The following is a 25,887-nucleotide window of genomic DNA, read 5'->3' as shown; positions in this document are numbered from 1 at the left end:
GACATCATTTGACCTGAAAAACTTATTTTCATCTAAAAGTTTTATAACATTTTCATTAGGTGGAATGGCACTGATCAGCATCACACTTTCCAAGACACATACACTTTGTGATCTGCCTCTGACTTAAGCATGGCAAGAGAAATAAGATATTATACAACTTCATTCAAATGCTATTAATATCTCAAAAGGCTTGTATATTTGTGAGGAAGATGCATCATAATGAGGATGTGGTTTAATTTTCAGTAAATCAAATCTGGCTATCGTGAAAACAATTCAATTTCTCCACTGATTCTCTGAAATCTAAAGAGATAATCAAAATGAGAATATAATGAATTAAACCATTTTCATTAAGTCTGCCTCCAAACTTTAAAGCCCTGGGTAACCAAACGTTTTTGCTTTGATTTTTTTCTGGTAGCTTTTCAAAGATTAATAGTAACAGTAAGGAAGATGCTTAATGATAAAACACACACACACACACACACACACACACACACACACACTTTTTTTTTTTTTTTTTTTGGAGACAAGAGTCTTGCTCTGTTGCCCAGGCTCGGGTACAGTGGCATGATCTCAGCTCATTGCTGGATCACTAACCTCCACCTCCCAGATTCAATCAATTCTCATTCCTCAGCTCCCAGGTAGCTGGGATTGCAGGGACTGGCCACCACGCCCAGCTAACTTTTATATTTTTAGTAGAGACAAAGTTTCACAATGTTGGCCAGGCTGCTCTCAACTTCCTGAGCTCAAGTGATCTACCCACCTCAGCCTCCCAAGGTTCCGGAATTACAAGCATGAGCCACTGCACCCAATTATAAATGTTTTATTATTGCCTCCCCATCAAGCTATCTAGAACTGTTTTCATGCTACTAACTCACAGGGTTAATAACTTTAGATAAAACATATATGAAGACAAAGAACACACAAAAATATTTTATATTGTCAATGGCCATGGGCCAAATTCTGAGTTATATTATCATTACCTAGTGAATCTTAGCATTAGTAAGAATGATCCAAGTCAATAAATACATTAACAGTCTCTTCATTTTGCCTAGAATGAATCTGAGGTTCATTTTATTAATGAGTAGTTATCTAGCAGATACTCAATATTCTATTTAATATGGATGGTATGGCTCATGCTGAAAATTCTTCAAGTTAATCCATCAAAGCTGATCAGAAAGATAGGGTATAAACAATAGAATGTGTGAGTTAGGAGTAAAGAGGGGATACAAATATATGAATTCTGAATTATCATAATAAACCAAGCTGGTTTGGGGATAGATTAATTAAAAATACACATTTTCCTCATTTCTCTGGTAATAGGTACAGACTGAAGACATCAAGAGCTAAAAGGACTATTCTAAATTTAGGATATCAACAGCAAAGTAGAGTCTTAAGTTTGCTAAAGTTTAAAAAAGAAAAAAGAAAAAACCAACTTATGTTATATTCTTGCTCTGTTACCTTGCAACCACGCTTAATATAGGTTTGTCTGCAGTGAATATCATTACAAATTTACGATCAGTCATGCAGTTTATATTCTAGGTTGGAAAATAGACAATAACAGTATAAAAAATAAATTATATGGAATGTTAAATAGTGATACATGCCAAGGAGAAAAAATAAAGAGATTTAGGAGATGTGTGTTATATGTGTGTGAAATGGGATAAAAGGTGTTTAAACGTGTAGGTTGGCCAAGGAAGGCCCATTTCCCAAATCACATACAGAGAAGAGTGAGAAATTCATGCCACTGCTTACTGTAAGTGCAAGATATTCCTGCCAGATTGATTGTTATTCCGGATATGTGTCCTAGAAACTCTTATTTAGAAAAACCAAACTTCCAAAAAGTTTAAATAAGAATTAACTCTGTTTAATGAAAGAAATTATATTGTATAACATGCTTTCTTAAGAACAGCTTTCTTAATTTTATTTTTATTATAAGTTGAGGAAAAAACAAGACAGATGATTTCCTCTAGGTAGTTGTTGACTTTTATTTTAGACAACATAGTAGTTTCTAAGCTACTTTTAGGAGTCCAGTTTCAGTCCACTAGGGCACAGTGTTGATATTCTTCAAAATGATGATGATTTCTTGAACACCTGTGAGTCGATTAACTTTGTTTTTTGTTTTGTTGTTGGTGGTGGTTTTTTGTTTGTTTAAGTGAGAGTCTTGTTCTGTCCCCCAGGCTGGAGTGCATGGCGCAATCTTGGCTCACTGCAACCTCTGCCTCCCAGGTTTAAGTGATTTTCCTGCCTCAGTCTCCCAAGTAGCTGGGACTACAGGCATGCACCACCATGCCCGGCTAATTTTTGTATTTTTTAGTGGAGATGGCATTTTGCCATGTTGGCCAGGCTGGTCTCGGACTTCTGACCTCAGGTGATTCCGCCCACCTCGGCCTCCCAAAGTGCTGAGATTACAGGCGTGAGCCACCATGCCCAGCCTGAGTCCATTAACTTTGAATGAAAACAGCTCCTCAGAAATATGGCTGTCCTGCAGCATCTGGCTGATGCCCTTTGCACTATTGTAGCTGGTTTTCTTTGGCCCCTGCTATCCACCAGAGTAACAGATGAATGCATATGCTAATGTACTTTTCCTATTCCCAAGCCACTCCTTGGCAAAGCTTTTCCTTAGGGTATTGGGTTCCCTCTTGCAGACGACCTGGGAACCATTTAGTGTAGTTAGACTACAATGATCCTTTATTATCCACAGGGAAGGAGATTTACTGAGTGCCTCATTTCCTGTCATCCTAGCAGGAATCTGAACATGGGAAAGAAGTGATCTCAGTGTCATTTCTCATATTTCTCCCCGGCTTGTTATAATAGATAAAGTAGACAATGCAGTATGCAAAATTCAGATTGCAAAGATGCTTGAACTGCCCATTATCTACAGGAGAGTTTATGACCAGTCTTTCCATAGAATTCAGCCTTAGAAGAAGCACCAAAGTAAGTTATAGCTTAACACTGCTGAATATGTGGCCACAGCAGTAATGTCAAGTGACAGGAGCCCAGATGCTAGGGTTGGCCTGGGTTCAAATCCTAAACTGTCTCCTTACTCATTGGGGGTTTACGGACAGGTTTTTTAACCCTCTGTATGCCTCAATTTCCTCATTAGTAAAATAAAAGTAACAACAGTATAAACATTATAGGGTTGATGTGAGGAAAATATGTCACTGGACTCTCAGAGGGAGAGGAGTAGAAATCATAGAAAAAGTGCCTGAAGAAACGTATAAAGGCACAGGTCTAAAAAGCTCAAGGAACCCAAAGACAAGAAACGTGAAAAAAACTGCATCAAGTCACATCATGATTAAAAAGAAAAATGTGCCAAAAATAAACGAGTGGTTCTCAAGACAGGGATGATTCTTCCCCACCCCCACCCCAACCCCACAGGAGACATTTAACAATGTCTGGAGATGGTTTTGCTTGTCATAGCTAGGGGAGGGTGTAGGCTGTGCTACTGGCATCTAGTGAGTAGAGATCAGGAATGTTGCTAAATATCCTAAAGTGAACTGGGCAGCCCTCACAATAATGAATTATCCTGCCCAAAATATCAACAGTGCTAAGAGTGAGAAATCCTAAAGGCATGTTATAATCAAATGTTTAAAACCAGTGGTAAAATCAGGCAAGAGAAAAAAATAAAAGGCATCCGAATAGGAAAGTAAGCTACACTGTCTCTCTCTTCACTGACAATATGATTCTATATCTAGAAAATGCAAAATACTCTGCCAAAAGGCTTCTAGACCTGAAAAATGACTTTAGTAAAGTTTCAGGATACAAAATCAGTATACGAAAATCAGTAGCATTTTTATACACCAATAACTTTCAAGCTGATAGCCAAATCAGAAACTCAATGCCATTTACAATAGACACACACACATGCACACACCCTAGAAACATACCTGACCAAGGAGGTGAAAGATCTCTACAAGGAGAACTACAAAACACTGCTGAAAGAAATCAGAAATGACACAAATGGAAAAACATGCCATACTCATGGACTGGCAGAATTAATATTGTTAAAATGACCACACTGCCCAAAGGAATCTACAGATTCAATGCTATTCCTAATAAATTACCAATGTCATTTTTCACAAAATTAGAAAAAGACTATTCTGCAGTTCACATGGAATCAAAAAAGAGCCTGAATAGCCAAAGCAATCCTAAGAAAAAGAAGAAACCCAGAAGTATCACATTATAAACTACACTCTAAGGCTACAGTAATCAAAACAGCACAGTCCTCGTATAAAAACAGACACATAGACCAATGGAACAGGATAGAGAACCCAGAAATAAAGCTGTCCACCTACAACCACCTGATCTTCAAATAGCTGACAAAAATAAACAATGGAGAAAGGACTCCCTATATTTAATAATGGTTCTGGGATAACCGGCCAGCCATATGCAGAAGAATGAAACTGGACCCCTACCTTGAACCATATATAAAAATTAATTCAAGATGGATTAAAGATTGAAATGTAGGACCTCAAACTATAAAAATCCTAGAAGAAAACCTAGGAATACTATTCTGGACATCAACTTGGGAAAAAATTTATGAGTTATTCCCCAAAAGCAATTTCAACAAAAGTAAAAATTGACAAGTGAGACCTAATTAAATTAAAGCTCTGCATAGCAAAAGAAATCAGCAAAGTAAACAGACAAACTACAGAATGGGTAAAAATATTCACAAACTGGCCAGGCACGGTGGCTCACACCTGTAATCCCAGCACTTTGGGAGGCCAAGGCGGGTGGATCACGAGGTCAAGAGATCGAGACCATCCTGGTCAACATGGTGAAACCCCGTCTCTACTAAAAATACAAAAAAATTAGCTGGGCATGGTGACGTGTACCTGTAATCCCAGCTACTCAGGAGGCTGAGGCAAGAGAATTGCCCAAATCCAGGAGGCGGAGGTTGCGGTGAGCCGAGATCACACCACTGCACTCCAGCCTGGGTAACAAGAGCGAAACTCCGTCTCAAGAAAAAAAAAAAATCACAAACTATGCATCTGACAATGGTCTAATATCCAGAATCTATAAAGAACTTAAATAACTCAACAAGCAAAACAAAAAAAAAATAACCCCACTAAAAGTGGGCAAAGGACATGAATAGATCCTTCTCAAAAGAAGACACACAAGCAGCCAACAAATATGAAAAAATATTCAACATCACTAATCATCAGAGAAATGCAAATCAAAACTACAATGAGATGCCATCTCACCATTTGGAATGGCTGCTATTATTTTATTTATTTATTCATTCATTCATTCATTTATTTTTGAGACAGTCTTGCACTGTCTCCCAGGCTGGAGTACAACTGCATTATTTCAGCTCACTGCAACTCCACCTCCTGGGTTCAAGCAATTCTCCTGCCTCAGCCTCCTGAGTAGCTGGGATTACAGGCACACGCCACCACGCCCAGCTAATTTTGTATTTTTTTTTCAGTAGGGACAGAGTTTCACCATGTTGTCCAGGGTGGTCTCAAACTCCTGACCTCAAGTGATCCTCCTGCCTCAGCCTTCCATAGTGCTGGGAATACAGGTGTGAACCACTGCGCCTGGCCCATATACATTTCATTTCATTTCATTTCATTTCTTCTGAGACAGTTTTGCTCTATTTCCCAGGCTGGATCTCTGCTCAATACACCCTCCACCTCCCAGATTCAAGCAATTCTCCTGCCTCAGCCTCCCGAGTAGCTGGGATTACAGGCATGCGTCACCACGCCCAGCCAATTTTTATATTTTTATTAGAGATGGGGTTTCACCATGCTGGTCAGGCTGGTCTCGAACTCCTGACCTCAGGTGATCCATCTGCCTCAGCCTCCCAAAGTTCTGTAATTACAGGCATGAGCCACCGCGCCCAGCCTATACACTTTTAAAAAATAGTCTGAATAATTGCATTTCATATCTGTCAGCAAAATTGTCAGTTCTACCTTGAAGTAATCCAGAACCCCACCATTTTTTACTACACTCGCTACTACTATCCTTGCCCAAGACGTTCTCATATCTCTCTTGGATTATTTCAGTACCCTCCTGATTGGTTACCCCATTTTCACGCTTGCTTTTCTGTAATCTGCTTGCAGTACTGCAGCCAGAATGATCTTGATAAATTTAGATAAGGTCATTCCACTGCCCAGAAATCTCCCAAAGGCTTCCAATCTGTCTCAGAGTAAAGCCAAAGTCTTTACTTACAGTGGTCTACAAGGCTCTGTGTACTAGTCTTACCACCATTCCTTTTAAGAAAAATCAGATACTGGCGGGCAGTAGAGTTTACTATGCTTACTGTTTTTCTTTTTTCACTTAACCACAGTGAAAAGAATAGCCATTCTAATTACTGCTAATTCACAATGCTTGTTAAGGATGTTTTCGGGGTAAGCTTAGTTTATTAAGCTCCTCTAATGGTTTTTTAAACTTTTAAATCTTTTTTTAACACCTCATCAAGATAATTATTTTTTAGTGTTTGCAAAGCCTATCTTTTAGTCATGCCTGTATTTATGGTAACATAGAATTCCAAAAGTTCATTTTACTAGTATCTCAGTATGCAGAAATTTTTTAAAAAGGAAAGAATATTAGATTCTTGTAATGAAGAAACAACGATTTAGAGTTACACTTGAATACATGTATGTACCTAGAGTGCCTACATGGGCCAAATGCTTTGGATGTCTAATCTGTAATACAGGACCAGATTAGTTACATTAACTCTCCAACTCCTGGCCTCAAGTGATCCACCTGCCTCACCTCAGCCTTCCAAAGTGCTGGAATTACAGATGTGAGCAACCACACCTGGCCCAAGTTACATTAACTCTCTAAGGCCCCCAGACAATTACATAATTAATTTTAGTCTTTCTGTGCTCATTTGTCTGTCACAGAGTTGCTTTTAAGCTGGGTGAATATGAATCCATGGGAGAGAGGTTTTTAGGTGCCTCCTCTTAAGAAAAGCAATGGTCCAAAATCCAGATATATGAAGCAGGGAAATTATTTTTCCACAGAAGGAGTCACTGCAGTGTTTTCTTAAATAGTTTCAACTCTAGGCTATGTGTAAAGTAATATTTAACTGTATTTGATTCTAAAGAAAAGAAATTGGCTAACAGACTTAGGAGAATGCAAATGATCTATCGGGGCTTATTGCAAAATAGGTGAATATTCAATTTGTCTCAGCACCCAGAGATGGAACTGTTTAAAGTATTGAGCATTGTTTCGGGTTTGTTTGTTTGTTTGTTTGTTTTTGGAGATGGTCTTGCTCTGTTGCCAAGCTGGAGTGCAGTGGTGCAGTCTCGGCCCAGTGCAAACTCCATCCCCTGGGTTCAAGCAATTTTCCTGCCTCAGCCTCCTGAGTAGCTGGGATTACAGGTGCACACCACCACGCCCAGCTAATTTTTATATTTTAAGTAGAGACTGGGTTTCACCATTTGGCCAGGCTGATCCTGAACTCCTGACCTTGTGATCCGCCCGCCTTGGCCTTCCAAAGTGCTAGGATTACAGGCATGAGCCACTGTGCTGGGCCTGAGCACTATTTTATCTTGACCACACTGATTTCACAGACAGAGTCATCTGTCTTCTTGTTCTGTGGCAAATTCATCAGGAAATCCTCCTTTGGCCTTTTATGGGATTGTCCCTGTTCATAATTCTGTCTGGTGCTTGGCTCCTTAGGCTTTCCAGTGGTGGAACATCAATGAAACACACAGACTTCCTTCTTTGGGCTCTTTCTACTAATAGGAGGAAGCCCTCAGATCTGGACCAAGACAAATTGAGGGGAAAAAACTGGTCCTTGGTGAATGTAAAAGGAAATTAAACTCACTGCCTCCTAGGCAAGTCTTCATCCAGCAAAATTACTTTTTCCCCTTTGTTGTGCAAAGGACACATGGACACACATATCACTGGTACTGTACAGTGTAAATACAATCTCAAATAAGGTCTAGGGGGAAACTCACAGGCAGAAAAGCAGCAAAATTGCCCAATCCCCATCCTCTTGCCATTGAGCAGAGAAGTGTGCTTAGTTTGGTCAGACAAGTTGGAACACGTCACGGAAAGGACCCCCATAACTCTCCCTGTAATTACAAGGACAGGAGGCAGGAAACATCCAGGAGTCTGTGGAACAATGGGAACTTTGTGGGTGACAATGTGGTCTTATTAGAAACATGGACTTGCTAAAGGTCCACAGGTGGTTTCAGCCTCTTCTTCCATTGAGCTAATTCAGATCTACAGAGGGAGCTTTATTGCTGAGTTACCAAAGATACATCTGTATTTATCTCTTCTCACTCTTCCTTACAGATACTTTCCTAGTATTATGCTCTACCTGACATCAAAATCAGGTATCCAAAGGGAAAGTTTTAGAATAAAACAGATTTGTTTATCCTTGGTTCTTTCACCTACATCTTGTTCAGCAAGTAATATATGCATACATACATATACATACATATGCATATATGTATGTAAAGCAGCTGCAGTCTAATGGAGGGGAGGTGGCATCTAAAATAATGATTGATATGTTTTAAAAATGTGTCTTAAGTCTTGTGTGTAAATGAGTATTGTCCTTCTCAAAGTAGTTTCTTCCTTTTCCACTATTTGGTCCCTCCCTGCAAATGCAAAGCATTTAGTCAAGGACTAAAGGCAGCTTTGCATACTAAAAAATACCAACATTCTTCAACTTCCAAAATTGTCTGAATCAGTCATTGGTTTCATGTGGTGTTTTCTGTTTCCAAGAAATTTTGGAAAGATTACTTCCCAGTTGTATTTATATACTCTGTATCTCCCAGATGTGACTTAAATTTCTCAGTGATGTGTCTTCCTATTCTTCAGACTAATCATTCAAGTGTATCTTTTGTGTTGATTGTGGTCATGGCAGTAATTTAACAAGTCCTGGCTTTTTTCCGTTGTTGAGGATTTCACATTTAATTCTTTTTTTTTTTTTTTTTTTTTTTTTTTTGAGACGGAGTTTCACTCTTGTTACCCAGGCTGGAGTGCAATGGCGTGATCTCGGCTCACCGCAACCTCCGCCTCCTGGGTTCAGGCAATTCTCCTGCCTCAGCCTCCTGAGTAGCTTGGATTACAGGCATATGCCACCATGCCCAGCTACTTTTTTGTATTTTTAGTAGAGACGGGGTTTCACCATGTTGACCAGGATGGTCTCGATCTCTTGACCTTGTGATCCACCCGCCTCGGCCTCCCAAAGTGCTAGGATTACAGGCTTGAGCCACCGCGCCCGGCCCCATTTAATTCTGATTATTAGGAAAACACACAGGTGGAGACCAAATGAAAAATGTACCTGAAAGCAGAACTAGAAATGAGGGATGGACTGATGGGTCTTAAATATAAAAATGAGCTTTAGATTCAAGAGACTTAAGTTTGCAAAGTTATAAACCTTATTGTGCCCTTTTATAGCAAAGAATATCCCTTTCTAGTTAATTGAACCTGTTACATGTTTCATCCTGACAGCCACTCATCAGGGTTCTGGATCCATACAACCAGGGTTCATATCCCAACTCTACCATTTACTAGCCATGTAAATAAACCTCAATTTCCTCATCTTTAATATTACTACAACTATCTAGCTTATAAAGTTGTTACAAGTATTAAATGGATTCAGATGTATGTTACTTTTTGTTTGTTTGTTTAGACAGAATCTTGCTCTGTCACCCAGGCTGGAGTGCAGTGGTACCATCTTAGCTCACTGCAACCTCTGCCTCCCAGGTTCAAGTGATTCTTGTGCCTCAGCCTCCCAAGTAGCTGGGAGTACAGGCATGTGCCACCACGGCCAGCTAATTTTTGTATTTTTTAGTAAAGACAAGGTTTTGCTATGTTAGGCAGGCTAGTCTTGAACTCCTGACCTCAAGTGATCCTCCCACGTCAGCCTCCCAAAGTGCTGGGATTACAGGCATGAGCCACCGTGCCCAGCCTTATAAGTTACTTCTAAGTAATAGTGCCTGACCCACATGGTGAGCCCTAAGTAATTGTTAGTTACTGTTTTAAAATTAATATAACATTTCTAAAAACCCTAAATGATTATGCATGAAGAGAATAGATCTTTTTATATGGTGTGGACTTGGGTTTGAACCCGTTTCAAATCCTAATTCCTCCATAGGCTTTCTCAATAACTCCAGACTTACCTTGATTTTTTTTCCCCCCGAGATGGAGTTTCGCTCTTAGGCCGAGGGTGGAGTGAAGTGGCATGATCTTGGCTCACTGCAACCTCCGCCCCCCAGGTTCAAGCATTTCTCCTGCCTCAGCTTCCAGAGTAGCTGGGATTACAGACACCTGCCACCACCCTCGGCTAATTTTTATATTTTTAGTAGAGATGGGGTTTCTCCATATTGGCCAGGATGGTCTTGATCTCTTGACCTCGTGATCCGTCTGCCTCGGCCTCCCAAAGTGCTGGGATTACATGTGTGAGCCACTGCACCTGGCCTTTTTTCTTGGATTTTTGAGAAAGACATTTATAGTATCTGCAAATAATGATAGTATTTTTCTCTTTTCTAACATGTACTTCATTATATGTTGCTTTGGCTAGAACTTTCAATACAGTAGCAGTAATAATAAGCATCCTGACTTTGTGCATTATGTTAAAATAAATGTGTCTGGCATTTTTCAGTTAAGCATATGGTAAATCTTAGTTTCAGATAAATATTCTTTGCCATATTACAGAATTACTTTTTTTAAAAAGTGCTCTTAAACTTTTAAATAAAAAGATATAGAAGTAGGAACTTCTGTATGTTCCATTTTTAGAAATTTTGTGAAATACGTTTTTGACATCTAGCCTGATCAAAATTGTTTTACTCCTTTGACAGATTTCTTGCATTTTAGTCATAAAAATAGGACTTTGGCAATTTCTTCTTTTACTCATGTTTTTTGTTGTTGTTTTTTATGTGAGTTTGTGTATGTGTATGTGCACTGATATTTACAAGGGGTCTTTAAAAACTTCATGGAAAATGAAATTAAAATCTAAAAATAAAAAATATAAACTTTCTTCTTTGATATAACCTCCATCAAGGTGAAGAAATTTTGGTAAGTAATACTAATCCTTAATCCTTTAGTCCATCATTATAAAACAGAGGGTCCTGGGAATTTAACCATGTCAGTGCAGTCTTTTTCACCTTTTTTTTTTTTTTTTTTTTTTTAAAGAGAGAGGGTCTCACTCTATCACCCAGGATGAAGTACAAGTAGCTTGCCATAACTTTGAACTTCAGGCTGAAGTGATCCTCCCACCTCAGACTCCCTAGTAGCTGGGACTACAGTCCTGGTCAATTTATTTTATTTTTTTGTAGAGACCAAGTCTCACTTTGTTGCTCAGGCTGGTCTCAAACCCCAGGCAGTCCTCCTGCCTTGGCCTCCCAAAGTGCTGGGATTACAGGTGTGAGCCACCACATCCAGCCTTTTTTACATCACCAACTGAAGAAAAATGGATGCCCTTTACAGATTTTTTTAAGATTAAGAAACAAAAAGAAGTCAGAGGGAGCAGATCAGGACCATAAGGTGGATGTCTAATGACTCCCATTGAAACTTTCACAAAGTTGCCCTTGTTTGGTAAGAATAGGCAGGACATTGTTGTAGAGAAGACCTCTGGTGAAGCTTTCTGAAAGGGTATTTTTCTGTTGAAGCTTCAGCTTTCTCAAAACGTTCTCATAAGGAGATGTTATTGTTCTCCTTCAGAAGAGATAACATCTCCTTTGGCCCTTCAGAAAGTCAGCAAGCAAAATACCTTGAGCATCCCCAAAACTGCCATGACCTTTGCTCTTGACCAATCCACTGGTCTTCAGCTGGACCACTTCCATCTCTTGGTAGCCACTGTGTTGTGCTTTGTCATCAGGACACATTGGTAAAGCCATGTTTCATCTCCTGTGACAGTTATTTGAATAAATGCTTTAGGAACTTGATCCTGCTTGCTTAAAATTTCCATTGAAACTCCATTCTTGTCTGTAGCTGATCTGGTTGCAGTGGTTTGGCATCCATCAAATAGAAAGATTGCTCAACTTTCATTTTTCTGTCAAAATTGTATATGCTAAACCAATTGAGATGTCTGTGGTATTGGCTGTTGTTTGTGCTGTTAACTGTCATTCCTCAATCATAAACAAGATGATTTTTTTTCTTGCAAATTGATATGAATGATCTGCTGTGGCCTTCATCTTCAACAATGTCTTGTTGCTTCTTTTTTTTTTTTTTTTTTTTTTTTTGAGACGGAGTTTCGCCCTTGTTACCCAGGCTGGAGTGCAATGGCGCGATCTCGGCTCACCGCAACCTCCGCCTCCTGGGGTCAGGTAATTCTCCTGCCTCAGCCTCCTGAGTAGCTGGGATTACAGGCACGCACCACCATGCCCAGCTAATTTTTTGTATTTTTGGTAGAGACGGGGTTTCACCATGTTGACCAGGATGGTCTCGATCTGTCGACCTCGTGATCCACCCGCCTCGGCCTCCCAAAGTGCTGGGATTACAGGCTTGAGCCACCGCGCCCGGCGTCTTGTTGCTTCTTAAAACAAGTTATGCTTTTGTAAACAAACGGCTGATTTCCTTGGGATATTGTCCCCATAAACTTTTCATAAAGCATCAGTGATTTCACCCAAGTCTTACCATAAATTTGCTATTTGTTCTTGCTTCAATTTTAGCAGAATTTATGTTGCTCTGATAAGGACTTTTTTCTTTCTTTTTTTTTTCCCCTCCTACAACCGAGAAAGAGATAGGGGCTTTTTTCTAACTGATACCTTACCCGTCTTAGTGTCTCAAACTAGATCCTGTTCAGACATGTTACAAGTTAGTATGAGTTTATTTTGGTGCAAATTTTTTTTTAAAGCCATGCATAGGTTTCTCATAATATGCATTTCCCATTAACTTTTGGATGACCCTTTGTGCATGTACATGTGTGTATATTAAAAATTAGGCCATGTGCAGTAGCTCATGCCTGTAATCCCAGCACTTTGGGAGGCCAAGGTAGGCAGATCACCTCAGATCAAGAGTTTGAGACCAGCCTGACCAATATGGCAAAACCCCATCTCTACTAAAAATACAAAAATTAGTCTGGCATGGTGGCTGGTGCCTGTAATCTCAGCTACTGAGGAAGTTGATTTAGGAGAATCATTTGAATCTGAGAGGTAGAGGTTGCAGTGAGCCAAGATTCACCACTGCACTGCAGCCGGGCAACAGAACAAGACTGTCTCAAAAAAAAAAAAAAAAAAAAAAAAAAAAAAATTGAACTGTGGTCAGTATTTCATAAACTCTCCATGGTCTTATTAAATTTTCTACAAAATATGTCAGAAGCTGAGATAGTAATGTTTGTCAATTTGTCCTTTATATCTAACTAATGTTATTACGTATTTTGATGTATTGTCCAGGTCCTAAAGATACATATTTGTTCCATTGCCATATTCCTATTGGCAACCAACAATACCAAAAATGGCCTTTGTTCTTATTAATCCTTAAGCCTTTGGTTCACTTCTGCCTGATACTTATATTACCACCCTGCTTTCTTTCTGTTTTAGTTTTCTTGTATTTCCTTTATTTTTATTTTCTTGTATTTTATTTTTTATAAGTTTATTATAAGTAACAATTTCAGAAGCTTAGTTTACTTAAATTTGCAGAGATTTATTGGGTCTTCTTTTACCTTATTTTATGTTTTTTATGCTTTCTTGCCACTTTTTTTTTTAGGTCTTTTGCATAATTTATTGAGTTTTTCTCCCTACTAATTTCAACACTCTATTAATGGTGACCTTTGAATTAAATTCACACATAGATAGGGGTGTGTCTGTGTGTGTGTGTGTGATCAACCTTTTTACCTAGGAGGAAGCCATTCATATCTTTGGATGTCTGTTATTGGAAGTTGAAAATTTTAACTTCCTTTCACTTTTGTCTTCCCACTGAGTTTTTACAATGTGACAATCTGGCATTTTTTTATTCCAAGTTCTCTTTATTTTTAAATAATTTTATGCTATATATATTCACATTTAAGAAGTATTTTTAATACTTTATTATTTTATAACCATTTTGATGTAATAGCTGGAAGTGCCTGCCCTAGTAGACTATCTGGACTTGAATGCCAGCTCTATGACCCTGGGCGTACTCTCTAGTTTTTTTTCTCTCTCTTTTTTTAAACTGGAGACAGATACTAATAGTACCAATTGTCACAGAATGGTTGGGAGGATTAAGTAATTTATATAACCTTGACATATAAGCAGGTCATAAATGTCAGGTGTTATTGTTGTTATTAATAACAATTATTTGGCTGGGCAAGATAGCTCACACCTGCAATCCCAGTGTGTTTAAGATAATAATATAATTTTTTTTTTTTTTTTTTTTTTTTGAGACTGAGTCTCGCTTTGTCACCCAGGCTGGAGTGTAGTGGTACAGTCTCGGCTCATTGCAACCTCCACCACCCAGCTTCAAACAATCCTCTTGCTTCAGCCTCCTGAGTAGCTGGGATTACAGGTGCGCACCACTACACCCAGCTAATTTTTGTATTTTTAGTAGAGACGGGGGTTTCCTTATGTTGGTCAGGCTGGTCTCAAACTCTTGACTCTGTGATCTGCCTTTCTCAGCCTCCCAAAGTGCTAGGATTACAGGCGCTAACCACCACGCCCAGCCAATATTCTTAATAATATAATAACATATTAATAATATAAAATAATCTTGGTGGGTTTTTTTTTTCTTCTGAAGCTAAATCATCCCATGGAAATGCTGTGCTACAACTGCAACATATCACACTGTGGAAACTTTTTTCCCACTTTGTGGGAAAGGCAGAAAGATTTCTTTCAAACTGTGCCTAGCCATCATACTTTGAAGTATTCAGAAGGATGGAGGGAGAAGATTAAACTATGACAGTTTTTAGGAACTACACTGAGTAGATTTGGTCTGTGCATGAGGGGAAAAAAAAGCTCATTTAATATGGTCAACAGTGTTTACACCTCAGAAGTGGTGACCTCCTTCTCAGAAATAATCAGAGGCTGTGTGATCATCCGTACAAATTCAGTGGAAAATTCATCATTGAACAGAGGAACATACTCTGAAGGTTTTTTTTGAAACTCAGATTTCTCTGATACTGCATATTAATTACCTCATTTATCCTCTAGCATTCTAATACAGGAATGTGGCAGGTAGGAATTCTTTGATAGAAGAATCAAACCAACAGAAAATAAGAAACTTGTTTAGAATCTAACCTATTCATTTTTTCACCATTCCATCAATGCTACCAAAAAAGAATTTAAAGCAGCAAATGACTCATTAGGTTATTGGAAAACCCAGAATTAGAACTTTAGTTCAACCCTTCCTACCTGTACGATTCTTTATGGATTTTCTATTAAAGAGCAGTGAGAGAAATAACCGTGAAATCAACCAGTGAAAGTCTCAGGACAGCTAGTGTTTATCTGATTATGTGACTCACTACACATAGAAAAAGATGCTTTTTCTCTTTACTAAAACAAAATAGAAAAAAATGTGCTTTAGGAAACAGTGTAGAGTTGTTATTACTATTATCATGATTGTCAATGGTGGAATAATACTGTAGAAACAGACTTGTAACCAGAACAGACCTAATGTAGCTCTGCTCCTAGTAGCAAAGATTGTTATGGAAATCTAAGTGAAAGGTGTATAGTAATGAACTTTGTGTAGGGTCTTATTGTTCTAATCAGTTTGAACACTTGTTAAGACCATTTTAGAAATCATGTAGATAGTAAAATATGCTGTTTTAGCAGGGGGAAAGCCTCACTGTTCAATCTAAGTAGCCTAGCATTCAACAGAATTCCTCTTTCAGGTCAGCGTGGTGGCTCACTCATGTAATCCCAGCATTTTGGGAGGCTGAGGCAGGCGGATCACTTGAGGTCAGGAGTTTAAGACCAGCCTGGCCAACATGGTGAATCCCTGTATCCACTAAAAATACAAAAATTAGCGAGGAGTGGTGGTACATGCCTGTAATCCCACCTACTCAGAAGGCTGAGGCACAAGAGTCACTTGAATCCAAGAGGTGAAGGCTGCAGTGAGCCAAGATCATGCCACTGTACTCCAGCCTGGGCAATAGAGCAAGATTCAGTCTCAAAAAAAAAAAAAAAGAATTCCTCTTTCAGAACCTTTCTGTGGAAACAGGTTATAAGGAAACAGGATGCCATAAAGCTTTCCAGAACAGCTAGGTTTAAAAATTACCCTGAAGGCTACATTTGAGAGGAGACAAATAAATTTACAAGAGAATCGCCTGACGTCATATTCTGTGTAGCATGTTTCACTTAAAGCAAGCTTGTTTTTGGCTTGTTTGTCCCATATGCTTTGACATGATCAGCAGATGAAGATTGAATAGGCTAAGAGCTCCTTCTGGAAAGACCAGCCCTGAGAGGCTGGTGAGGCCTAAGTGAGCATGTGCACGGCTGCAGCCCAGCTTGCCTCAGCAGTGCCCTGAGCACGGGTACACGGCCTCTGCGGTGTCATCGCATGTACTTTAACAAACGCCCTCAGTAGCTCCACAGAAAGCCAGTACTCTGAAAGTAATTATACCAGTATAAAAAGACAGAGCAACCTCAAGCAGTAGAGGGTATACTTTGGTAAAATGTATTTAACCTTAGTTGTAGGAGGTGATATTAACCATAATTTGCTAGAATAACTCATTCAGTCATTTAAATGATCTGGGCACATGCCTTCATGGAACTCACAGGACAGCAAGACTACAAGATCTTGATGAAGTTGTAAGCAGTCTGTGTCACCTCTGTAATTGTGGAGCGAGGGAATGGGAATACTGCTTTAATTCATGTATGGGAGCATATTGACTAGGCTCTCACCAAATGTTCTATTTCTATTAATTTGGACTGTATTCCTCCTGATATTGTGATGCCGCTTCCTCTGTCACTGTCTCCTTTTCTTTTCCTTGCACCTTAAAGGTTGGCTTCCACCTGCACTTTACCCTTTTCTTGCCCTTCTCCTCACTCCTCAGTGCTGCATAGGCAACTTCATTTCAGATTATTTGCACTTAGCCACATGTATGCCCATAAATCCTAGCTTGGACCTCTCTCCGCTGAGCTTTAGACCCGTATTTTCAACTGTCTCCTGAACATCTTCATCTGCATAAGCTAAGACCCCTTGAATTTAGCACATCCCATCCAAATTAATTTTATTTCTCAAACCTTTTACATCTATTTAATCTCCTTCTTAATGCCATGCAAGCTACAGAGTAGTCTAAGCCAGTCATGCTGTCATTCCTTTTCACTCCCAACTCATCACCGCTAACTAATCATTAAGTTCTATAATTTCTGCCTTCTTCAGGTATCTCAAATATGTTCCCTCCTCTCCATTACCCCTGCCATCACCTCAGTTCGCATTTTCAACATTTACAAGAGCTTCTGATCGTCTCTGAAGCTAGCTTTTCTTTTCCAACTCTTCCTTCACACAGTAGCCGGAGGAGTCCTTTATAATTGCCTGATTGTGTCACTCTCCTACTTAAAACTTTCAGTGGCTTCATGTTTTCTGCCATTGTTACATTCTCAAGTACCTACAGAAATTAGGCAAATGACATGTGTAAGTGAAGTGGGCCAAGTGTGACACAATAAGGAAGAATAAGAGAGTACATTTCTGTCTGAAGAGATTATCATCAGAATTTTTAAAAACATATGACAAACCAGCCAGGTGCTGTGGCTCATGTTGGTAATCCAAGAACTTTGAGGGGCTGAGGCAGGAGGATCATTTGAGGCCAGGAGTTTAAGACCAGCCTGGGCAATGAGTGAGATCCCATCTACACGTAACAGAAAAATCATCCAGGCTTGGTGGCACGTACCTATAGTCCTAGCTACAGGTACTACTGTACCTGTAGGATGAGGCAGGATCTCTTAAGCCCAGAAGTTTGAGGTTATATTGAGCTATGATTGTGCCACTGCACTCTAGCCTAGGTGACAGAGCAACACCTTGTCCCAAAAAACAAAAACGCATGACAAACCTATATGAAAGTTTAATGTTGCCTGTGGATCCTCCATTTAGTACAGCCAAGCCTAAACTCCTGAGCGTAACACAGGCAATGTTTTGTGATATTGGTTATCTCCTTGAGATGATCAACTTGGAATGTTCAGCTTTTGCAGTGACTGACACAACCAGTGACTCATGCTTTGCTGCTTAGTTTTTAGGTCAAATCATGTCAGCATGAAGAGTGTGTGTCTATCATTCTAAGTGCCTCTGTGTTCACATTAGAGGCCGTAACATAAGTTTGTAGGCTTTGAAGTCACTGTTGACTTAAGTTCAGTTCCTAGTTCTGCCAAAAAGAAGCTGTGTGATGTTTGAGCTACACATTTAACTGCTCTGAGCCCCAATATTCTCTTCTGTTTAAAAATAAAGAAAAATTTTCAAGATTGAGAGTATGAGGTCAAATAATGAACACCTCTAATTATCTAGCACAATGCCTGGCACATAGTAACTCCTAAGTAAAATGTTAACATTCAGACAGGTAGTAAAAATTTGAGAAGTGGCATACAAAACTAGTCCCCCCTCACCCCCACTGCATCCTTCCCAACAAGTGTAGGCTGGGCATGGTAGCTCATGCCTGTAATCCCAGGATTTTGAGAAGCCAAAGTGGGAAGATCACTTGAGGTCAGGAGTTCAAGATCAGCCTGGCCAACATGGTGAAACCCTGTGTCTATGTGGCCTAAAGAAAAGCAAACCTGTTGGAAGTCAATATCAAGTGAAACAGACAATTGGAAGCTGACACACACATGATTCACCCAGGCAACTAAAAACTAGACGTTTCCAACCTAGCTGCCTAGCTACCCAAAATGAAATTTGAGCCCAGAAAGTTGTTGTTATTGACAAATTTATGAGCAAGATGGGAATATGGCCTCTCTAGCAATTATTCATAATATACAAAGTTCATTTTACTTTTTTCTCTGCATATAATCTTTACTTTTTTTCTTATAAATGATATTAACTGAAATTTTAATTCAATAGTGTAAGGATACATAGAATATTTATTGTGGTTTATTCTCTAGAGCTATATAAATTTGAAGCACCAAAGGAAGGAAGTAAACAACTTAAGTTTTCTTTGCCAGAACATTTAGTACAGTAAGGGAGGAAGGCTATTGAGTTCATGTTTTATTCCAATGCACAGAGTATATTAATTATATTATGACTGATCTAGGAACACCAAAGAAGCCTCGAAGAGCTTTCGTCATTAAGGGAAAGAAAATATATCATCTTGTCAAGCTTTGCATTTTTTCATTTTGTTATTTAAACTTCAGCTTAATTTTACCATTTAACTATACTTAGTAATTTGTGTTTGGAGCTAATATGATTGAAGTAGGGGGCTGAGGCCAGATGAGGTGGCTCACACCTGTAATCCCAGCACTTTGGGAGGCCAAGGTGAGTGGATCACTTGCGGTCAGGAGTTCAAGACCAGCCTGGCCAATATGGTGAAACCGCATCTCTGCTAAAAATACAAAAATTAGCCAAGCATGGTTGTGTGTGCCTGTAATCCCGGCTACTCGGATGGCTGAGGCATGAAAATTACTTGAACCTGGGAGGCAAAGGTTGCAGTGAGCCAAGATGGCACCACTGCACTTCAGCCTGGGAGAGGGGGAGGTAACAGAGTGAAACTGTGTCTCTAAAAAAAAAAAAAAGAAATAGGAGACTGAGTACCTTACAGTACACTTTTCTGCCTTACCATAGAGCTGTAGTGATAATGAATAAATATAGGAAATCAGCTTAAAGTTATCCATGTAGCAGGGTGACATGCCCCAGAATTCCTGATTGTACTTGCAATAAAGAGACTAGAAAGAACAAAGTAGAAAGCTGGCTTGTTGTGAGGGCAAGACTAAGATGTAGTGTTTCAACTTCTTACTGTATAGCAATATGTCTCACCCCAGACACACTTTCTTGCCCAGATAAATAATAACATATTCAAGCAACAGAACAACATTAATATTATACAGCGAAGAAGATGGTGTCTCTCAAAGTAAAGCTAAACTACTTAAGACAAAGAATGTTGAAACAAAAAGATAGACAAGTGCTATCTTTACTGACCGCAGTACTACTCTTTTTTGGTTTCAAGGAGTGTTCTTAAAAGGTTGATCTCAATAAATGCAGTATCATTTTCCATTTATTGAGAATCTGACTCGTTCACTTTTATGGTGACTTTGATATTACATTTTAGTGTTTAGCCTTTTGTTTTTCTTTTAAAAGGGATTTATTTTTGGTCAATGCCTTCTGAGTATTTTTTATCTCTCTCACCCTTTCTCCTCTTCCTTTCTACTTGCAGCTCCTCAGAGGAATTTTGAAATTGCCTTCAAGATGTTTGATTTGAATGGAGATGGAGAAGTAGATATGGAGGAGTTTGAACAGGCAAGTTGTCCTGGAGAGTTCCTTTAAATACATTAATATTTAAAATACATTTTCATGTGCCTTGGAGTTACCCTAAACTTGGTCAGTGTACTCGGTGGCTATTTCAGTTTTTGAAGCACCTAAAATAGCATTTCTCAAAATTATTCTTTGAACAGGTTGGTTTTGTTTGTTTGTTTTCACTCTGAATGTAATGGATTATTTGAACATACCATTAAGGTCACGGTTGCTCCAATTCCCCAACATAAATTAGGTTATAATGCCTCTAGCTGGGAAGCTAAATTATGGCAATTCAACATTTACCAAAAAGCTGCGGTGTGCAGTTTTTGGTAAATGGCAGTTCCAGAATACTAGGACTACGTATTTTCTTAAAGGATATCTGTAACAGAAGGAAAAATGGTACCATACCTTTGACTATAGTAGGTGACAGTTTCTTCTAAATCCTAGGAATAGATTACATTTCCATAGAACTTCTGCCTTTGGGAAACCATGGTATTTGCCAGAAGTGGTTTCAAAACAAAAACTATATGTATAGGAAAAAGCATTTTTTGTATTCTCAAAATGAAGAAAAGGGTAAATATTTCAGGAAATGGGAGAAAATATCAGGTATATTATATAAAATAAGAAGCTGGGCTGGGCACAATGACTCATGCTTATAATCTCAGCACCTCAGGAGGCAGAGGTTATAGGGGGACCACTTGAGGCCATGAGTTCAAGACCACCCTGGGCAACATAGTGAGACCCTGTCTCTACAAGGAAAAGAAATTAGCTGGGATTGGTGGTATGTGCCTGTAGTCCTAGCTACTCCAGAGGCTGTGGTGGGAGGATCACCTAAGCCCAGAAATTTGAAGTTGCAGTGAGCTATGATCATGCCATTGTACTCCAGCGCTATATCTTTTTCTTTTTCTTTCTTTTTTTTTTTTGAGACAAGGAGACAGTCACCCAGGCTGGAGTGCAGTGTTACAATCTTGGCTCACTGCAACCTCCGCCTCCCGGGTTCAAGCTATTCTCCTGCCTCAGCCCACTGAGTAGCTGGGATTATAGGTACCCGCCACCACACCCAACAAATTTTTGTGTTTTTAATAGAGACAGGGTTTCACCATGTTAGCCAGGCTGGTCTTGAACTCCTGACCTCAAGTGATCTGCCTGCCTCAGCCTCCTGAGTAGCTGGGATTACAGGCACCCGCCACCACACCCAACTAATTTTTGTGTTTTTAGTAGAGACAGGGTTTCATCATGTTAGCCAGGCTGGTCTTGAACTGCTGACCTCAAGTGATCTGCCTGCTTCAGCCTCCTGAGTAGCTGGGATTACAGGCACCCGCCACCACACCCAACTAATTTTTGTGTTTTTAGTAGAGAAAGAGTTTCACCATATTAGCCAGGCTGGTCTTGAACTCCTGACCTCAAGTTCTGCCTGCCTCAGCCTCCCAGAGTTCTGGGATTACAGGCATGAGCCACTGTGCCTGGCTGTGGGAGAGTTTTTGAGTCTCAAAAACAAATGTTCATCCTTTTCTCAACAGAGATTTTCTGAGAGGATACTAGTTATAAAGATGTCAGGCTGCCTGTGTTAAAATCCTAATTCTGCTACTTGCTAGTCACTTGACCTTGAGCAAGTTATTTAATTCCTTGTGCTTCAATCTCCTTTATAAAATGAGGATAATAGGACCTATAAGATTATCATAGGCTGGGCATGATGGCTCACGCCTGTAATCCCAGGACTTTGGGAGGCCAAGGTGGGAGGATCACTTGAGGTCAGAAGTTCAAGACCAGCCTGGCCAACATGGTGAAACCCTGTCTCTATTAAAATACAAAAAATTAGCCGGTTGCAGTGACTAACACCTACAATCCCAGCACTTCGGGAGTCCAAGGAGGGTGGATCACCTGAGGTCAGGAGTTCAAGACAAGCCTGGCCAACCTGTTGAAACCCTGTCTTTACTAAAAATACAAAAAAATGGCCGGGCGCGGTGGCTCAAGCCTGTAATCCCAGCACTTTGGGAGGCTGAGGCGGGTGGATCACAAGGTCAAGAGATCGAGACCATCCTGGTCAACATGGTGAAACCCCGTCTCTACTAAAAATACAAAAAATTAGCTGGGCATGGTAGTGCGTGCCTGTAATCCCAGCTAATCAGGAGGCTGAGGCAGGAGAATTGCCTGAACCCAGGAGGCGGAGGTTGCGGTGAGCCGAGATCGCGCCATTGCACTCCAGCCTGGGTAACAAGAGCGAAACTCCGTCTCAAAAAAAAAAAAAAAAAAAAAAAAAAAAATACAAAAAAATTAGCTGGATGTGGTGGTGCACACCTGTAATCCCAGCTACTCAGGATGCAGAGGCAGGAGAATTGCTTGAACCCGGGAGGCAGAGGTTGCAGTGAGCTGAGATTGCGCCACTGCACTCCAGCCTGAGCAATAAAATCAAAACTCCCTCTAAAAAAAAAAAATGGCCAGGCATGTTGGCATGCACCTGTAGTCACAGCTACTCAGGAGGCTGAGGCATGAGAATTGCTTGAACCCGGGAGGCAGAGGTTGCAGTGACCTGAGATTGTACCACTACACTCCAGCCTGGGTGACCAAGAGAGACTCTGTCTCCAAAAAAAAAAAAACTGTTGTAAACATTAAAAGAGATAATTATAATACAGAGTAGGAAAATAGTAAACAATAGTTATGACTCTTTTCTATTATGTTTTTTCATTTTCTAATATTTTTCTGGCTGCGGGTTTGATTCTGTATTAGGTTCAGAGCATCATTCGCTCCCAAACCAGTATGGGTATGCGCCACAGAGATCGTCCGACCACTGGCAACACCCTCAAGTCTGGCTTGTGTTCAGCCCTTACAACCTACTTTTTTGGAGCTGATCTGAAGGGAAAGCTGACAATCAAGAACTTCCTGGAATTTCAACGTAAACTTCAGCATGATGTTCTGAAGCTCGAGGTAGGCCTTTCTTGGACTTAGCAGATCCATCACATGGGGAGCTGGTGGGCAGGAGGGCCTATACTATAGGCATTTTTTTTTAAGACATAGTTTTGCTCTTGTTGACCAGGCTGGAGTGCAATGGCACGATCTCGGCCCACTGCAACCTCCGCCTCCTGGATTCAAGCAATTCTCTGCCTCAGCTTCCCGAGTAGCTGGGATTATAGGCACCCACCACCATGCCCAGATAATTTTTGTATTTTTTTAGTAGAGACAGGGTTTTGCCATGTTGACCAGGCTGGTCTCGAACTCCTGAGCTCAAGTGACCCACCTGTCTTGGCCTCCCAAAGTGCTGGGATTACAGGCATGAGCTACTGTACCTGGGCCTGTCGGCATTCTTTCCATTTACCTCCAGCTGTGGGAACTGATTGGTTTGGAGCTTATCAGTGATTTATAAACTGACAGCAGATAGGAAAGAACATGTTTTATAAAATGTCATGAAGTGAGGTGTTTCTGGAACTGAAAGCCAAAAACCTCTAAATTGAAAATCTTAGCTGTGTTTGTATGCCCAGTTTGTGAAGAAAGAAACTCAAGGGATCATAGCAGTTCTCCATCTGAGCATATGTTCCTGCTTTTATGTTTATTGTGTGGAAGACAGCAGAAGATGGAGATGAAGAAGGATGGATAGTTGCAAAGGTAGTAAGAGCTGAAAACACAATTTGTCAGAATAAAAATATATGTGCTTATCCATCCTTCACAGTAGTACGCACACCTGTAGTCCCAGATACCTGGGAGGCCAAGGTGGGAGAATCGCTTGAGCCCAGGAGTTCGAGAGCAGCCTGGGCAACACAGTGAGATCCTGTCTCTTTAATTGTTTAAGGCAACTTTGCTCTGAGTAGCAAAGGTATCTTACTGTGTTTGGGGATTTACAAGTTTACTTTTTCACTTAAAGTTTAGACCATCTTGCTATTCTGGCTATTTATTCTATTCCAGGTGTCCCCAAACTATCTGCCCCCCGCCGCACTTCAGGAAGGGGCACCTCTTTCATTGGTGGTCAGTGAGAGGAACACAGTATGTGGCAGCCCTCCAACGGTCTGAGGGACAGTGAACTGGCCCCCTGTGTAAAAAGTTTGGGGACACCTGTTCTATTCCGTTCAAAACATTCATCAAATGCCTTCCATATGTACTTTTGTCTGGAGACAAAAAAATCTAGTCTTGTAACTTCTTGACATTTTTAAAAATTCCCTTACACTGGTGTTTCCCAACCTTTTTTTCGTTTTCTTTTTTTTTGAGACAGAGTCTCACTGTCACCCAGGGTGGAGTGCAGTGGCTTGATCTTGGCTGGCTACAACCTCTACCTCCCAGGTTCAAGCAATTCTCCTGCCTCAGTCTCCTGAATAGCTGTAATTATAGGCATGTGCCACCATGCCCAGCTAATTTTGTGTTTTTAGTAGAGGTGGTGTTTCCATGTTGGCCAGGCTGGTCTCGAACTCCTGACCTCAGGTGATCCACCCACCTCAGCCTCCCATAGTGCTAGGATTACAGGCGTGAGCTACCACACCCGGCCTCTCTCTTTCTTTTAACACATGCCCTACTTTAATATTATTTGGAATTTCAGACCATTAAATACTGTAACTAAAACAGGTGAAAATATTGGAGAAAGGTACTATGTTGTTTTTAAACTCTATATGTTACTTCTCTATCTGTTTTCCCATGTTTCCCCAAGATTCTTACCTGTGATTTCACCTATTCCACCCACTTGTCTCAATTGTGTTGTTTCGTTGAACATCATTTTGTTAACATTGATGAGCAGCAGCAAATCAATTTCCCTCTAGAGCCACTGTCTGTGTGGAGTTTTCACATTCTTCCTGTCTGTTTGAGTTTTCCCTGAGTACTCCAGTTTCCTCTCATATCCCAAAGATGTACATATTTGGTGCATTGGCATGTCTAAATGGTCCCAGTCTGAGTGGATGTGTGTGAGTGTGCCCCTAGATGGAATGGCATCTTGTCCAGGATGTCCTGCTTTGCACCCAGAGCAGGCATGATAGTCTCTGACCATCCTCCATCCTGAACTGGAATAAGCATGTTAGAAAATGAATGAATGTAAATTATTGTGAAATAAAAACTCATAAAGTAGATGATAACGCAATTCAAAAGCTCTCAGTGAGCTCGCTGCATACATTATTGTTTATGTTTGAACTTCATGGTAGGAGGAGGTACTTATTACAGTTTTCACTTTGCAAACATTTATTTATTGATTTAATTCACCACCACTATAACCACTGACATCTAATAATTCACTAAAAATAGGGTAAATTATTATCTTACTTGTTTATATCAGTCTTTCTTAGATGTATGTATAGCTCACATTTATTTCAGTATTTACTTTTAGAAGTATTTTGGGTCTTTATTTAGAAGTTTGGTGATACTTTTGTTTTTGTTTTGAGGTGGAGTCTTGCTCTGTCCCCTGAGCTGTAGTGCAGTGGCACAATCTCCACTCACTGCAGCCTCCACCTCCTGGGTTCAATTGATTCACCTGCCTCAGCCTCCCGAGTAGCTGGGATGATAGGCGTGCCCTACCACACCCAGATAATTTTTATATTTTTAGTACAGTTGGAGTTTTACCATGTTGGCAAGGCTGGTTTTGAAATCCCAACCTCAGATGATCTACCTACCTCGACTCCCAAAGTCCTGGAATTACAGGTGTGAGCCACCACTCCCAGCTAT

General features: G+C 40.1%; 1 protein-coding gene across 3 annotated transcripts in view; it reads left to right on the top strand.

Moving 5' to 3' along the window:
• The window catches only part of MICU1 (mitochondrial calcium uptake 1), a 224,373-nt gene that overhangs the window by 115,935 nt on the left and 82,551 nt on the right, over window positions 1-25,887 (top strand). For all 3 annotated transcript variants that reach the window (XM_074382370.1, XM_010339272.3, XM_003928615.4), the window contains 2 exons: window positions 20,177-20,259; window positions 22,984-23,181. In XM_074382370.1, coding sequence (XP_074238471.1) covers window positions 20,177-20,259; window positions 22,984-23,181 — 281 coding nt within the window. The remainder of the gene's footprint in view (window positions 1-20,176; window positions 20,260-22,983; window positions 23,182-25,887) is intronic.

Source organism: Saimiri boliviensis, chromosome 12 (assembly GCF_048565385.1).
Source record: "Saimiri boliviensis isolate mSaiBol1 chromosome 12, mSaiBol1.pri, whole genome shotgun sequence".
NCBI lineage: Eukaryota > Metazoa > Chordata > Mammalia > Primates > Cebidae > Saimiri > Saimiri boliviensis.
Note: the sequence above shows the minus strand (reverse complement) of the source record. Positions and strands in the feature narration are given on the sequence as shown.